The sequence below is a fragment of the Numenius arquata genome, chromosome 12 (genome assembly GCF_964106895.1).
Source record: "Numenius arquata chromosome 12, bNumArq3.hap1.1, whole genome shotgun sequence".
Taxonomy (NCBI): Eukaryota; Metazoa; Chordata; class Aves; order Charadriiformes; family Scolopacidae; genus Numenius; species Numenius arquata.
This window is the reverse complement of record NC_133587.1, coordinates 25,608,820-25,622,821: the sequence shown is the minus strand read 5'-3', so window position 1 is coordinate 25,622,821 and position 14,002 is coordinate 25,608,820. Positions and strand designations below refer to the sequence as shown.

Here is a 14,002-nt window from a genome sequence, read left to right as displayed (position 1 = left end):
CTTCCAGAAAGGTTTCAACTCTTGATTTGAAGATATCAAGAGGTGGAGAATACCTCACACACATCCAGCTGTTACTGAAGTTCTTCTGGTTCAGGGTCATAGTCTTCTTCCTTTCTCCACAGGATTACGGAGCTACTTAGTAGCTGGTATTTTATGCCAGGACACTTCAATAGGAAGCATTTCATGCTACTTTAGGTAAGGCAAGGCTACTAAACCTCCAACTAGAAAACCTTTTTCTCCATCCCATGGATCATTTTTTAGCCTTTTCTGCACACTCTTCAGGGGGTTTTCAAGATTTTTTTCAAATACAGACAACAGAACTATATCCACTAGTACTACAGATAGACTAACTTCTCTTTTCCAATAATGCTTCATCTTCCACTCTTTAATACTTTAATACTGCAAGGGAGTGAATCATCTTTTTTTTTTTTTTTTTTTTTTAACCACTGTACTGCAGCAGAAGATGACAATGAAGTGTTTGCCCAGTATGACCAGTATGACCCCAAAAATAATTCTTAAAAATACGTCCTTTCCAGGATACAGTACCACGGAATGGAGCTATCACTTTACATCATAACATTGTAGGTGTGTAACTCCATGTGGTTATGCCACAGTGCCTTTCTTTCAGATGATTCCAGTTTATCAAGCCATGTCCTCAGCACTATGTACCATTCCACAAGCTTAGTCTCCTCTGAAGGGAGAGGAATGGGTTTTGGGTTTATTTGGGTTTCCTTTTTAGATCATTCATTAAAATATTTAAATTCATGAAAGTTTGCACAGATCCCTACAAAATCTTTCACTGCGCTCCCATTCAGTTACGGTAGCAACCATTATTACTCTTCAAAAATTTATTGCTAAGGTGCTTCCACATGAACTTAATCCTGGATTCATCCCACTTAATGTCAAGCACTCAACAGCAGGAGCATATCTGCTCTAGGCATCCCTGAAAGTGGAGGGACAGAGACACATCCAGAGAAGGGCCTCCAGAGAAGGCAAGAAAAAGGTGTCTATTTCTTTAGTTTTTAAATGCAGAAGAGCACTTTTTTTTATCACTCTTACCTTCCCTGCAAACTTATTACTACAATTATGTTGTAGTAATTTCCATTTTTTTTACTTGTATTCCTACTAGAAGACATTTCTGTTCCTCTGTTTTTATTGTTTCATTGTTTCCACTCACATAGTATATCTTAAATGAGTGTGAAAATGGGCCAACAATGCTCAGTGAAATTACTTTCTTTCTCCGGTCATTAGTTAGCATTATTCACATCAGAATATAATGTCAGGCACTAATTTCACCTATTCAGAATACTGCAAATTCTCTCCCTTCTATATCATTGCCCAGCAGAATTTATTTAAACCTGAAAATGCATAGCTTATCTCATTTGAAACGTCACTTGCACAACGGAATGAAACCATACTACATTAGGAACTGAGGTCTTTTCAAGTCTGAAGATTTCTGTTGCCAGACTACTCTAGCAGTACTAGGAGAGTCATGCTAGTGCAATGAAGAATGTTCCATTAAACATTCTTGTTTCAAAAAGGGTTTTGATGTAGCCACAAATATTCATTTTAAGAGGAAACAGACCATAGAAATTCACTGACTTATTTTCTGTACCCGTGCAATTGCAACACAGAAAGATCATGCACTGTAATACAAATGGATGTTCACAAACTAATCCAGGACATTCTATAAAAGGTTCAACTTCATAAAGACACACTTTGACCAGGTTACCACATAATTTCAGCCACAGCAAGCAGCAATATTAGGAGAAAGTGCATTCGTCAACAGCAAGTATATAATTCTGTCACAAAATACATTCTCTGCCTAGGTTAATTTGTATCTTTTTCTCAGAATACCACTGAAGAATTATAGGAAGACAACAAAGTGATAGCTAACCTTGGAGACAATCACTGCCATTGACAGGTTCTCTGAATGAGCTGCTACGTAACCAAGCATCATGATGCCAGGCAGTCTGACAGTCCCTCTGCAGCTGCCAATACAATCAATCACAGCAGCAACTCCACCTGCATTTACTATAAGCTGTGAAAGCTGAAAAGATAAACGGAAGAGATTAGATACTGTGAAGTATCAACAGGCATAAAGCACTACATTAGAAAAGTCTTTAGATTTATGGCTCCTGATTTATAAATAAAGTGATGTATCATACAGACTGTTGAGCACTAAGCGCAGCATGAAGTTCTCAGGAATTAAGCTGTTTTGCTACTCTGTTTTTGATTGACTTTACTGCAAGGAAATTGGACTCTGGATTCTCGATGCTTTACAGCATGGAATGACACATTCTCAACTCCATTAGTATAGAATCAACTCAACAAAGATTCATGCAAATGACAGCCTAACACATGAATGCCCCTGAAGACACACCTACTGACCTAGACATTCCAAGTCAACACGATATGTTCTGTGCAAGGACAGAGGGAAAGGCCCAATTCTCCTCTCACCTGCATTCTAGCTAACCTCTGTGGCATAAAAGCCTTTGTAGACCCCCCTACTGAGGCATGAAGCCAAAGACAACTGTCATGGAAGTAGAAAACCGACTTCAATTACACCATTCTGCTCTGCTAGGGTATTCTGAGGGAGGTTTTCAGGGAACACACTTGATTGGCAATGGAGTTTGCCCCAGAATGCCAAATTATATAGCCTTGCTTATAAATGATAATCATGTCCACAGAGTGTGATGTTTGCTGTGTGTATCAAGGTATGCAACATGTTTCTTTCCAAAAGGTATCGCTTCTCATACCACTTGAGGGACAGCAGTAGTGTATGTATGATATCAACAATGCCTAGAAATTAAAATTATTTCATATTATGATTATCTTCTTATATCTTGTTAGATATATCACATTTGTCCCAAAGATTCCAAAGCAAAAGAAACATATTATTAAAAGTCCAAATCAAATGAACAAAACCGAAGCATGTGGATTTCCAATCCAGTTGGTTTGGATAAACATAAAATCCACCGTTGCCTTAGAGCCTTTAAAAGGGGTTTGTTTCCTTAATGAAACAGCTAGATGAAATTTAAAGTAATAACTTTGAATTAATAAACTTAGGAAAAACTGTTCACATGATTGTGAACCGCAGCCAGTGATGACCAAGTTCCACGTCTGGGCACAGCCACGTACACAGAGCTCCTGCACCGACACGCTCCCTGGTGCTGTGAGCCTCAGGCCCCGCTGCAAGTCCCCCAGATCCTGACCTTCACGTGAATTTTACTGCATACGTAGATAGAGAGCTGAGATCCAAAAGCCACAACACTCACATGACTGACACAGCCAACACCTCTAGAAATACTGTTTGCCAATCTGTCTCTGTCGCAACACATTTTGCTTGAATAGAGTTGCTCAGAGGTGGACAGAGATCACTGTCACTCTACAGCCCAACGTGGACTGTGACTTCCCACTGGGAGTCATCCGGATGCTTCCTACAGGTCCTTTGGAGAGCTGCTAGAACAGCCAATTCCCCTTCCAAGGAGGATCCTGTGCTAGCAGCTTTTCTGACTTAACCTGCAGTCTTGTGAGCGTGGCCTCTGGCTTCCGACTCTAGTGCCCCCCTTTGATAATTTCTTCACTTTTTGGAGAAAGTGAAGTTGCATTGCTCATGAGGCACAGAGAGAAAGCAGGAAATGTGACAAGACTGTAACCTTTAATCACCAGCAGCTTCAAGATTAGCAGGCTGAAGAAACAGCACAATATTCATGTTTAGACACTTCTCAATTGTTAAGCTATTACCATGATTTTGAAATGGCTGCACTCAGCATTAGTGTGTTCCACAAATACATTGCTTGTATTTCATTCCACAATCATATTTAGAGCCTTTCAATTATCTGTATGGTCTGACTGATTAACCTAGTTATAATTATTTGTTTTTCCTATTTATTTTGTGTTGACTTTGCCAAACATCCCCACCTTCCTCTATCTATTATTGGCCAAAAAACTGCAAATGCTGAGGCTTGAATTACAAACTCAAGCTAATAAAAGAAACTACCATCAGTTTAATAATAAAATAAGGGCATTTTTGACCTTCACTGACATTGGAAAAATAATTAAAATGTGATCCCAGCACTGCAGAAGATTTTTTTAAAAAACACACACCACCTATTATTGTTATAGGATGATCTTGTCATTTATTAGCTGGTACCATGACTTCTGTGAGGCTTTCCTCATGATATTTTTAATATCTAGGACTGACAATACTGTCAGCCTAAACTCCCTCTCTGTGCAGATATTTTATGGAATGAAGTAGCAAGGTATACATTATATGATTCCCAGTTTCCTAACCCAATTCATATTCAATACACATCTCATAATATCAGCAAGCATTTCCATATTTTTCCAATGAACATGCCAAACAGCTATTTGCCCTCCCTTTCAAAAAGCAAATGACAGAATAATCCTGTATTTTATTTAAAGTGTAAAATCTAATGATATGACCTTGTATTTGCATTTTCAAGGTTTTACCTCAGGCGTATGCTTTGCTATCTCTCTAATTAAAGTTGCACCATTTTTCTTGACATATTCATCTGAGTCCTTCAGGCATGTGAGCACAACTGGGAAAATTTCTGCTTCAACCACCAACTCGGCAAGATCCACTGAATGCTTTGCTATTTGGCTTAGAGCTGACAGCACCTGACACTAGTAAATAAAAATTGTTATAAAATCAATAGTATACAAACATCCCACAACACACACTCCTCCTGCACACAAAAATCTATTGCATCAAGGAAAACAAAGCAGGATAGGGAAAACAATTACAGCTATTTTACAATTCACTGAGTCAATTCATGCACGAATATAATGGCACAGAACATTCACTGGTTCCTGAATAAAAGTTTCTCCTTTGTTTTATCCCATTCAAGCTTGCTATGTATTAAAAAAGAAAAAATATATATATACACCATTTAAAACTATAATTTAAAATTTATTGAAAACTATAATATCTTTATTTGCATAAGTTTGGTCTGTCAGAGTTTATATTAAAGAATTTTTAGCTATTTGTTTGAAGTGGCATTTTTATGTTGTCTTCTGTTTCTGTTAGAGCCAGGCAGAAAAATTAATTAGATTAAGAAACAATTTTTTTTGTCAATTAAACTCCAATGATTAAACCTTCGACAAGAGCTATTCACATCAGATAGTACATTCTAAAATACAATAATACATTTAATATTAACTGGTTTATAGTATAATCTTAAGTATGCAAAACCTTTTTTGTAACTGAATGGTGCAAATTTTATCTATGAAAAATATCTGTTGCATTCTTCATATACTATGTAATTCTAAAAGAAAATTAATATGATTCACTTTAAAGATTAGTTTAGCTGTTCCTCACGGAGCGGCAGTTTTTATCCAGTAGCCAAATCTGCGAATATGTTCAGAACTCTTCATCACTAACTATGTAGTTACATTTTGTTATCGCCCAAAACAAGAGCTTCCTAAATAAATACGCACATCAGTGTCTTTGATTCAGTATCAAGTAATGACTGATATAACGAGGATTTTAAAAAATAATTTTTAAATGTACCTTCAGTTTAGCATCAGGGTTCAGGATCATCTGAGCTAAGTGAGCGATAGCTCCTGCATCCACTACTGTCTGTGCTAACTCTGGAGAATGCTTTGAAATATCACTGAGAGTTGAAGCAGCAATCCTTTTCAAAGCAATTTCTGGCTCCTGGATACAGAGCACTAAAAGAGGAACAGTTCCTGCATCCACCACAGCTTGTGACAGTTCTGTAGGTCCAAGGAAAGTAATTAAGTGAGTATGGGTGACTGACCCTTGTGCAAGCCATTTTTCACCCTGACAGATACAGCAAAGGAAAAAGGGGAGGGTGTAGTTCACTGTCTCGACATCTGCATTTCAAATCAGCCCTCCTGGTTTCATAAACCGTGTGGACCAATCCACAACTGAAAAGAACGCAGGTCAATAGATGGACCTCCATTTACATGCACACATTTGAGGTAGATTAGGCTGAAATGGTTTGTTATTCTGTTTTCTTTTTCTTTTTTTAAAGTAAGCAGATGTCAGCTGTTTAAACCCTGGCTATTCTACACTGATCAATAGGAAAGCATTTTATGCATGGCTAACAACAACACAGAAAGCCAAAGTACCAAAATTTTACCAACCACCTAATTAGAGAGCATTTTACCCTCTTTAAATGATAAGCAGATATTAGCATAGATCAAATGCCAAAAACAGAAATACAAAAAACATACATAAAAGATTTATCTTACACAAAAGATTGGAAAAACAGAATTTGCTGATGAAAACTAGGTTTTGCTACGATATATGGGACAAGATAGAATTTATACTTTAATGACATGAAAATGTTATCATACACAATTACACAAATGAGAAATATCACCAGTGGGATATTGTGTGTCTGAGATCAGTACAATATCATTAACAAACTGCACCTTAAATAAAAAGGGAAAAAATAATAATCTGAGCATATGATTAGCTGACATGGACAAAAATTACACTATTAGAAATTCATTACCTCTCTCTGTCTATGCAGCATTAATCACAGTCCTAAAATAAGAATTATTGGATATCAGAAGAAAAATTTATACTATAACCAAGCCGTGCTTTTTTAAAATAGTATTGAAAAAGTGGTAAAAATCATGGGGGATTCAATAATCTATTAGGTTCTTAGTTCAGTTTTGCTACACCTTATTATGCATATCCATTATTATCTTTAACATTTATCTTGACTTACAGTACCATGGCAACATATGCCTGTTGTATTTCAAGACTCTAACTTAGCTTTTGATTTATAGTCCATCCATAAAGAGATTTTCATACTAAGAATAATATAGCATACTTCATTAAATATACATAGACCAATATAGTTTTTCATGAAATCTGTAAGTCATGTCATCATTACGTTGTTAATATCCAAATAATGCTCCTGACCAGATTTGTTTTCAATTAGTGAATTATAGCCACACACTCCAATACATGCGATAAGTCAAATATTTACACTGCATGTTATCTTATGATATATTTTAAACAACGTATAAATATTACCTCACAAAATTATAATAAATAATGCATTAATTTTTAAACTAACACAAAATTAACCCTTCAAAGTTCACTTTTCAAATAACTATTTGTCTGAAAATGCAGTGTGCACCCTCCAAATACACGCAAATCATAAGATTTCAACAACATGCTGACATGCTGCCAAATGCTGTATCTGCAATTTTACAAATTTGAAGTAAAATGTACCTGAAACGTACCTGAAAACAAACCTGAAAACTAGCTAATCGATCTAAGTGGTATAAGTTACATTCAGCTTCTCATGGAAGAAGCCAAGTGGAATATATCATGAACTAATGACCAACAGTACAGATTAATCCATCTACTGTGCCTCAGAAGAAACTTCAGAGCAACCAACTCAATTGCCTACAGTCTGCCAAGGAGGTGTTAATATCAGAAAAATCACACCAAGTGGGACAGAGTATAACTAGAAGAATGGGTTTCTTCGATGCCTTATGATCTGAAATCATGAAGTTCAAGTAGGGAGACAAAAAGAAATACTTTTGGGTCACAGCTATGCCCAGGCATGCAAAAGTAACCATAAAAGTTATTTTAAAAGAGCAAACTAAATCTGATTCAATTTAGATCAGCTCTTGCTGTTAGAAGTCTGATGGTTACTGTTGGTCATGGTTAATTAAATGGTTGTTCTTCCAGTGGTGTTTATAAGGTTCATGGCTAATAACTTACCACATGGAGGGCTGGACCATGTGTCAAAAGACAGTCAAGCAGTATACGGACTATCAGAAAAACAGGAAAGCCGAAGCAGACACAAAAGAAAATACAAATCTTCTCATTGCATTCCCCTGCAAACTCAGCCCAAATCTATGATTTTAAGTATTAATGATTCTATGATAATTGCGGTTCTTTTTTGCTCAAAAAGAGGCTCAATTAACCTTCCCATTTGGTAGAAAGTCTTTTATTCAGACTATACACCAAAGAATTCATGAAATTTTGCTATCCAATTACAAAACACAGACAGAAGTGAAAAAAAAAAAAAAGGCTGAGAAAGAATTAAAAGAGAAAATACAGTTGTGAAGAAGAGAATAAAAACAAATATTCAGTCAAAGAAATTAAAAGAAATGGAAAAAATTACAAAAGTACTTTTCTGAACACTGTGTCAAGACCGTGCTATCTGGGCAAAGACAACACCAATAGCTGAAGAGGAGAAAGCAGATAAAAACTACTTTAAGAACCTCATGTAAGTCCACAGAGAGTTATGAAAACCCTGGGCTTGGAACTTCAGTTTGTGGTACGCACCAAGAAACCTGTCCAACTACATGATGATAAAGTAGGACTTCTCCCTGCATGAGGGAAAGTAGGAAATGTTATTCTACGTACGATCAGAGACATGAGAAATTGGACTCAAAGCCCACCGTAAATTAGTTGCTTTGGTCCAGGACAATATAAGGAAGATTTTAGCAGATGGAGATACTGCAGACATGAAGATAGACCCAGATGGAGGCAAAAGAAAGACTGATAAACAAAAGCTTTGGAGTTTAAAAAGTTGCTCGTTCAACTAGTAGTTGTAGTAGAGTTGCACTGATTTGTCTCAATACAAAAGTACTCAGCAGAGACTAAGAAATTAACTCAAAGTAAGCTCAGGCCTAGTCATGAGTTTACATGATCAGAAAGAGTGGAAAGTGAACAAAGAGGAGAGTCGATAAGATCCTGACTGCATACCCACTGAAATCAATGGGAAGTCTTACAGGATTGATCTAAAGTGGCCTAAAGTGTTACAAAACAAAACAAAAAAATCCATACCAACACTAACATATTGGCAATAATAGTACAGATAAAAAGATTCAGGAGAAAAAATGAAGGTTAGAAAGTGAACGTGCAAGGGTAGTCCCCAGAGAAGGAAAATCACTTGGGAACAAATGCTATATTCACATAGTGGAAGGCAGCAGCAAAACCTTCTTTGCTTGGAAGCAAATGCAAGTTTCAGTCCAGACCAGGGTTCTTAAACAGACCCAGCTGTGGTGGCAGGTATATTCACAGGAAATAACAGGTTTTGACCAAAAGAACCACCAATACTGCATTTTTCTGAGGACTGTGTGATCATGTAATCACCACATAGGAAGATTCTAATCCCCACAAGTAGTCCAAAGGCTGCACTTCAAAATCACAGGTTTATGCAGACCACCACAACCACAGTGCTAAAGATTCCACTGGAACCAGTGACAAAAGCTTTCATCTGGAGGATAGAGGTCATTAAGCATGGAGTGGGCTTAGAGCCTGGAATAAGAAAAAGTTACTGCTAGACTCAAATCACTGAAGATCTAAGCAACCTGCTCTAACCTTGTAGCTGACCCTGCTTTGGGCAGGAAGCTTGACTAGAGACCTCCCGAGGTCCTTTCCAAGCTGAGCTATCCTATGATCCTAAGAGCACCACCGTATGACAGAAAATGAGCATAACTCCACGCTCAGCAATATGCTTGAGTATAGTGTTGTTTATTTTTGTTTTCCTACCAATTTACAATATGCTGAAGCAGGCATGAGATGACTAATAAATTACACCTTTTATGTAAGCAAAGCAAATGGAAAGCTAAGTTATCTGCATATCTCAAACGTAAGAATTTTGTATTTTAAAAGTAACTGAAAAATACAAAATACTTTTCATGGACTTGAAGGTATCTTGATGGTACATTTCTTTTCAACCACAAACAGCAGAAATAATATAGTAGAAATAATGAATGGCAAAATTACAGCACACTGATCTGTACACTTTAGAGTAAGATCAGTGGCTGAAATTCAGCTCAAAGGGATCTTCAGAAAAGAGCAGAACTGCAAGAGCTGTTCCTAAATTTTGGAATCTGACCTGGCAAGATTTCTAGTGTCTTGAAATCTCATGAGACATCTGTCTTGATCTAAAATTTCACAGGCCTTCTGGAAACATCTGCTCACAGAAGAACTGCATTTTAAGAGATAACTGTATGAAGACAGTAGTAAACTTGCTAACCAGAAAATCTGTTCATCAGGGGAAAAAAAAAAAAAAAAAAAAAAGAAGTCTTGGTTTCTCAAAATTGAAGTCTTTTCATGGGAACATACACCACAGTGACCAGACCAGGTCATGGATGGAATTTCTGATTAAAAGCAGACAGACCCTCCCATTGCAAACAGTCATCGCCTAATGCTGGGGAGCCTTTGCTTGCATTCAGGGAAACAGAGGTTCACATCCTGCCTAAGAGAGATCAGGACTTTAATCTGTCTCCCACATACATCCCAGACATATGCCCTAATTATTGAACCATTCTTGCTGAGGCCAAATAAGCCTCTCTACCTCCCAGTCTTTTCAGGACAGAAAAAAAAAAAAAAAAAAATCATGTCTTAATGTTGTCCCAGTCTGGAACCGAAACGATTTTTGAAACTGAAAAACTTTTCGTGGGTGGGGAAAACCATTTCAGACTCAACTCTAAAAATAGAGTTTAAACTGCAATATGTGTCCACAGACAGTCAATGACAGAAAATCACAACTGCCAAATTTTATCAACACAAGCATATGAGTCTTATTCAGAGTTTCTTGAACAGTAAACACCAGGTGTAGATAAGAACAGGTCCATCTATCTTTGTATCCCATCTCCAACAATATCCTGTTGCAAAGGCATGCTTGTAGGAGTGTAAGAAACATACCACGCTCAAAGCGATCTTTCTTCAGTATAACTCCTCTACTTTCAGTAATCATTTTAGAGACTTCCTGTTACTGTCACAGAGGAAGGTAAATCCCCTGAATTGGCCATAGCTGGGCAGGGGAAGAACGATTTTTTCAGGGTTTTTAGGTTTGGTTTTTTGGGGTTTGTTTTGTTTTGTTTTAAACTGATTACATCTAGTGATCTTTCAACATCCTTATGCTTGCAGCTTGGTAGCACTTGCAATTTCAACCTAATTTCTGAAAATGCTGTTCGCATAAATAACTCCTAATTGTGGAATGAAAATCTGTACAAGGAGTTTCTTGTCTTCAATACCCCCACATCATCTCCATCTTTGCAGACAACGTCATCACAGAGTGAACTGGATCACCCTAAAGATCAGCCAGCATTCATGCAATGAATAGCATGAAGGGCAATTGAGGTGAGTCAATATTGATTTACTGACATAACAAAACTACAGAAATGTTTATGTTAAGAGTAACACAGACACACACTTACACTACACACATTTATACAAAGGAACACTTTCAAATGACACTTAGCAAATATCTTTCAGAAGGAAGCAATAATTATTTTCAACCAAGGGTGGGGACTCAGACCTGATGAACAAAAGAGAAAAGATCTTTAACACACAGAGGTGCCCCAAAAATGAATTTTTTCCCCAGAAAAAGTAGTGTTAGGAAGGTTCTGACAATTTTGGAGTCTGTCCCAGTAAGTTAACCCTCTCACTAAGTGAGGAGGGGAAATCCCCCATGATTTCCACAGTCCAGCACTCCATATTGATCAAAAAAAAGGAAGAAGAAAATCACTTCCAAATTCAGCCTATGCACATTTTAGAGCCAAAACCAAATATAAATGCATGAGTTAATGTTGTGATCCTAGAAAAATTTTTTAACTTTAAACAATATGAACACAAGCCATTTCTCCCACCTTTCCATCCAGCAGTTTCCTCCCTCAGTTCTTTGATTCATAGCTCTAAACTTTTACTTGAACTATATAAATAGCTAGTAAAAGAATTACCAGCCACATGGATCAGCTTTTAAATAGGAACATGACACTGCCAGTGAGTTATACAACCGCTTGTGAGACAGCAGTGAACTGCTCGATATCGGATTCCTAGGATCTATTCCTGACCCTCGGAGAAGAGTGTGGTCTACTGGCTAATGATAATATAGTCAGTGCAATGAATTTGGCACATTTATCCTGCAGGCACTGCTGTCAGCTGAATGAAACTTGGTTCTTTCTAGGCCTCTCCATTTTACTAGGTGTATAAAATAAGAACTAATGCTGAGCAAAAGAAACTTTGTTCCACAGTAACGTGTATACAATACATAAAGATTCTGAAATTTCTTCATGAAGGAGAATAAAGCAGTGTTGTTTCCTGGCCACAGGCTCAATGCATCTCCTCCTAGAGGACGTCTCATAACTGGGCACTGCTGGTGTCAGATACCCCAGTTTCCCACAAAAGGTATAGCATTGTCAGACTGCTAAAGTAAGAACAGGTTTTTATTCCAACTTTAAGATTTTATAACAATAGAGAAGAAAAAAAAGTGTCTTGTTCTATTTACAAATATTACAATAATGCAATTTATTATAACTCTCACATAATATTAAGCTGAAAGATAACACACGTGAAACCTGTTACCTGAATTGTGTCGGGCAATATACCCGAGGGCCCAAGATGCAGCTTCTTTGACTCCAGGGTCAAAATCTTCCAAGCAAATCACAAGCATTTCCAGTGCTCCACACTGAACTATTGCCTGAGCTAGTTGTGGAGAATGTTTACCAACTGCTCTTAGCACAAATGCAGCTGCTTTCTTGTAGAAACGCTATACAAATTAGAAAAAAAAAAAAAAAGAAAAAAAAACCTTTTACTAACATTAATTATTTTGAAGTATAATACAGTACAGACATGCATAAATTAGATTTTTTTAATAGCAGCAATATCTCTTACAGATCCAAAACAGGACCACCAGACATCACACAAACAATGAACCTACAGTCCTTCTTTGAGACAACTTATGATCTAAAATTTGCAGTAAGTGCATAAACAAACAGAAAAAATGAGAGGACTAAGAGGATATGGGGAAAAGATAATAGTCTAGATAAGTCTGTTTGTTTAAGCAAGTAGTGAATGGTAAGAGCTACAAAAACAATAGCTCTTAACATATTTAACCAGATTACACAGGTTATGCAGGGCAAGGTCCTAAAATAATTCTACCCATCTGTAACACTTGCAAGGTTTCACAATTTCTAATGTATATACCCTCACAACATCTCTATGAGAAAACATTGTTTACATTTACAAACAGGAGACTAAGACACAGAGAATTAGATCCAACAAAAAGGTTTAGAATCTGAATCCTGGAATGCCTAAATACTGCCTAAGCTCACAGGTAAGATCCTGAAAACCCATCCCACCAAACACCCAACGCTGCTTGGCACTCGGTTTGGACCAGACAGCCTGCAATTTTACTCCCGCATGTGTCCAGAAACAGCTCACTTTTGACAGGACTAAACACCTTGGCATCTCTGTCATAAATTCAAACAAAATCCAAGCACCTGTCCCAGTTCTACCCATCTCCCTCAGTGCTGGATCAAATACATCTTTTGAGCATATGTATATATATATATATATAAAACATATGATGCTGATGGTGGTTGAAGCTTCTTCTAAAAGCACAAAGTCTTCCCCCCAAAAGTCACATTTCAGCCTTCTTCTGCAGTTTCATAACTATCATCGGGATGTGGAAGCCGAAGGTTAGATTTCTTCCCCTGCCTTACAGTTTCAAAATCCAGAGCCCAGTTAAAGCACTCTGGCCAGAGACAACTGCACTGGGAGAAAGCCAGTTCCCCTCCCTCGTGAAGCCACTGTACAGCAACGAGTGCAAGATTCACTGGGACACAAGTAATCTACTGCTCCATCCATGTGCCTGGAGTACGCTCTCCAGCCTGGCAGCTGACAGATCATCCCTAAGGACAAGCTTTAGAGGGCTCTCCCTCTATGTGCCAGCTGGCTCTAATCTCATTCCAAGATGCTTGTTTCTCCCCTGCTCTGCACAGGGAGCCTAAGCATTTCATGCTGATAGATTCCTACTGTCAAAGTACCCAAAACTTCAACGATACGAAGCCCACATCCCTTTTGGATCAAGTCCAGAGAAACAAAGAACCACGTGAGTGCTTTTGTGCATCCTGTGAGGTGCTCAAACGCTTTCAAAAGTCTGATCTAAAACACTAAGGTATGGTGACAGTAAAACGGACCCAGGCCCACTCCCTGGCGCTGAGGGGAAAGGACACAGCACAT

General features: G+C 37.6%; 1 protein-coding gene across 3 annotated transcripts in view; it reads right to left on the bottom strand.

Annotated features, from left to right (window-relative positions):
• The window catches only part of SPAG6 (sperm associated antigen 6), a 48,337-nt gene that overhangs the window by 20,053 nt on the left and 14,282 nt on the right, over window positions 1–14,002 (bottom strand). For all 3 annotated transcript variants that reach the window (XM_074157113.1, XM_074157114.1, XM_074157115.1), the window contains exons 4-7: window positions 12,344–12,527; window positions 5,537–5,742; window positions 4,477–4,650; window positions 1,898–2,050 (exon numbers count right to left, since the gene is read on the bottom strand). In XM_074157113.1, coding sequence (XP_074013214.1) covers window positions 1,898–2,050; window positions 4,477–4,650; window positions 5,537–5,742; window positions 12,344–12,527 — 717 coding nt within the window. The remainder of the gene's footprint in view (window positions 1–1,897; window positions 2,051–4,476; window positions 4,651–5,536; window positions 5,743–12,343; window positions 12,528–14,002) is intronic.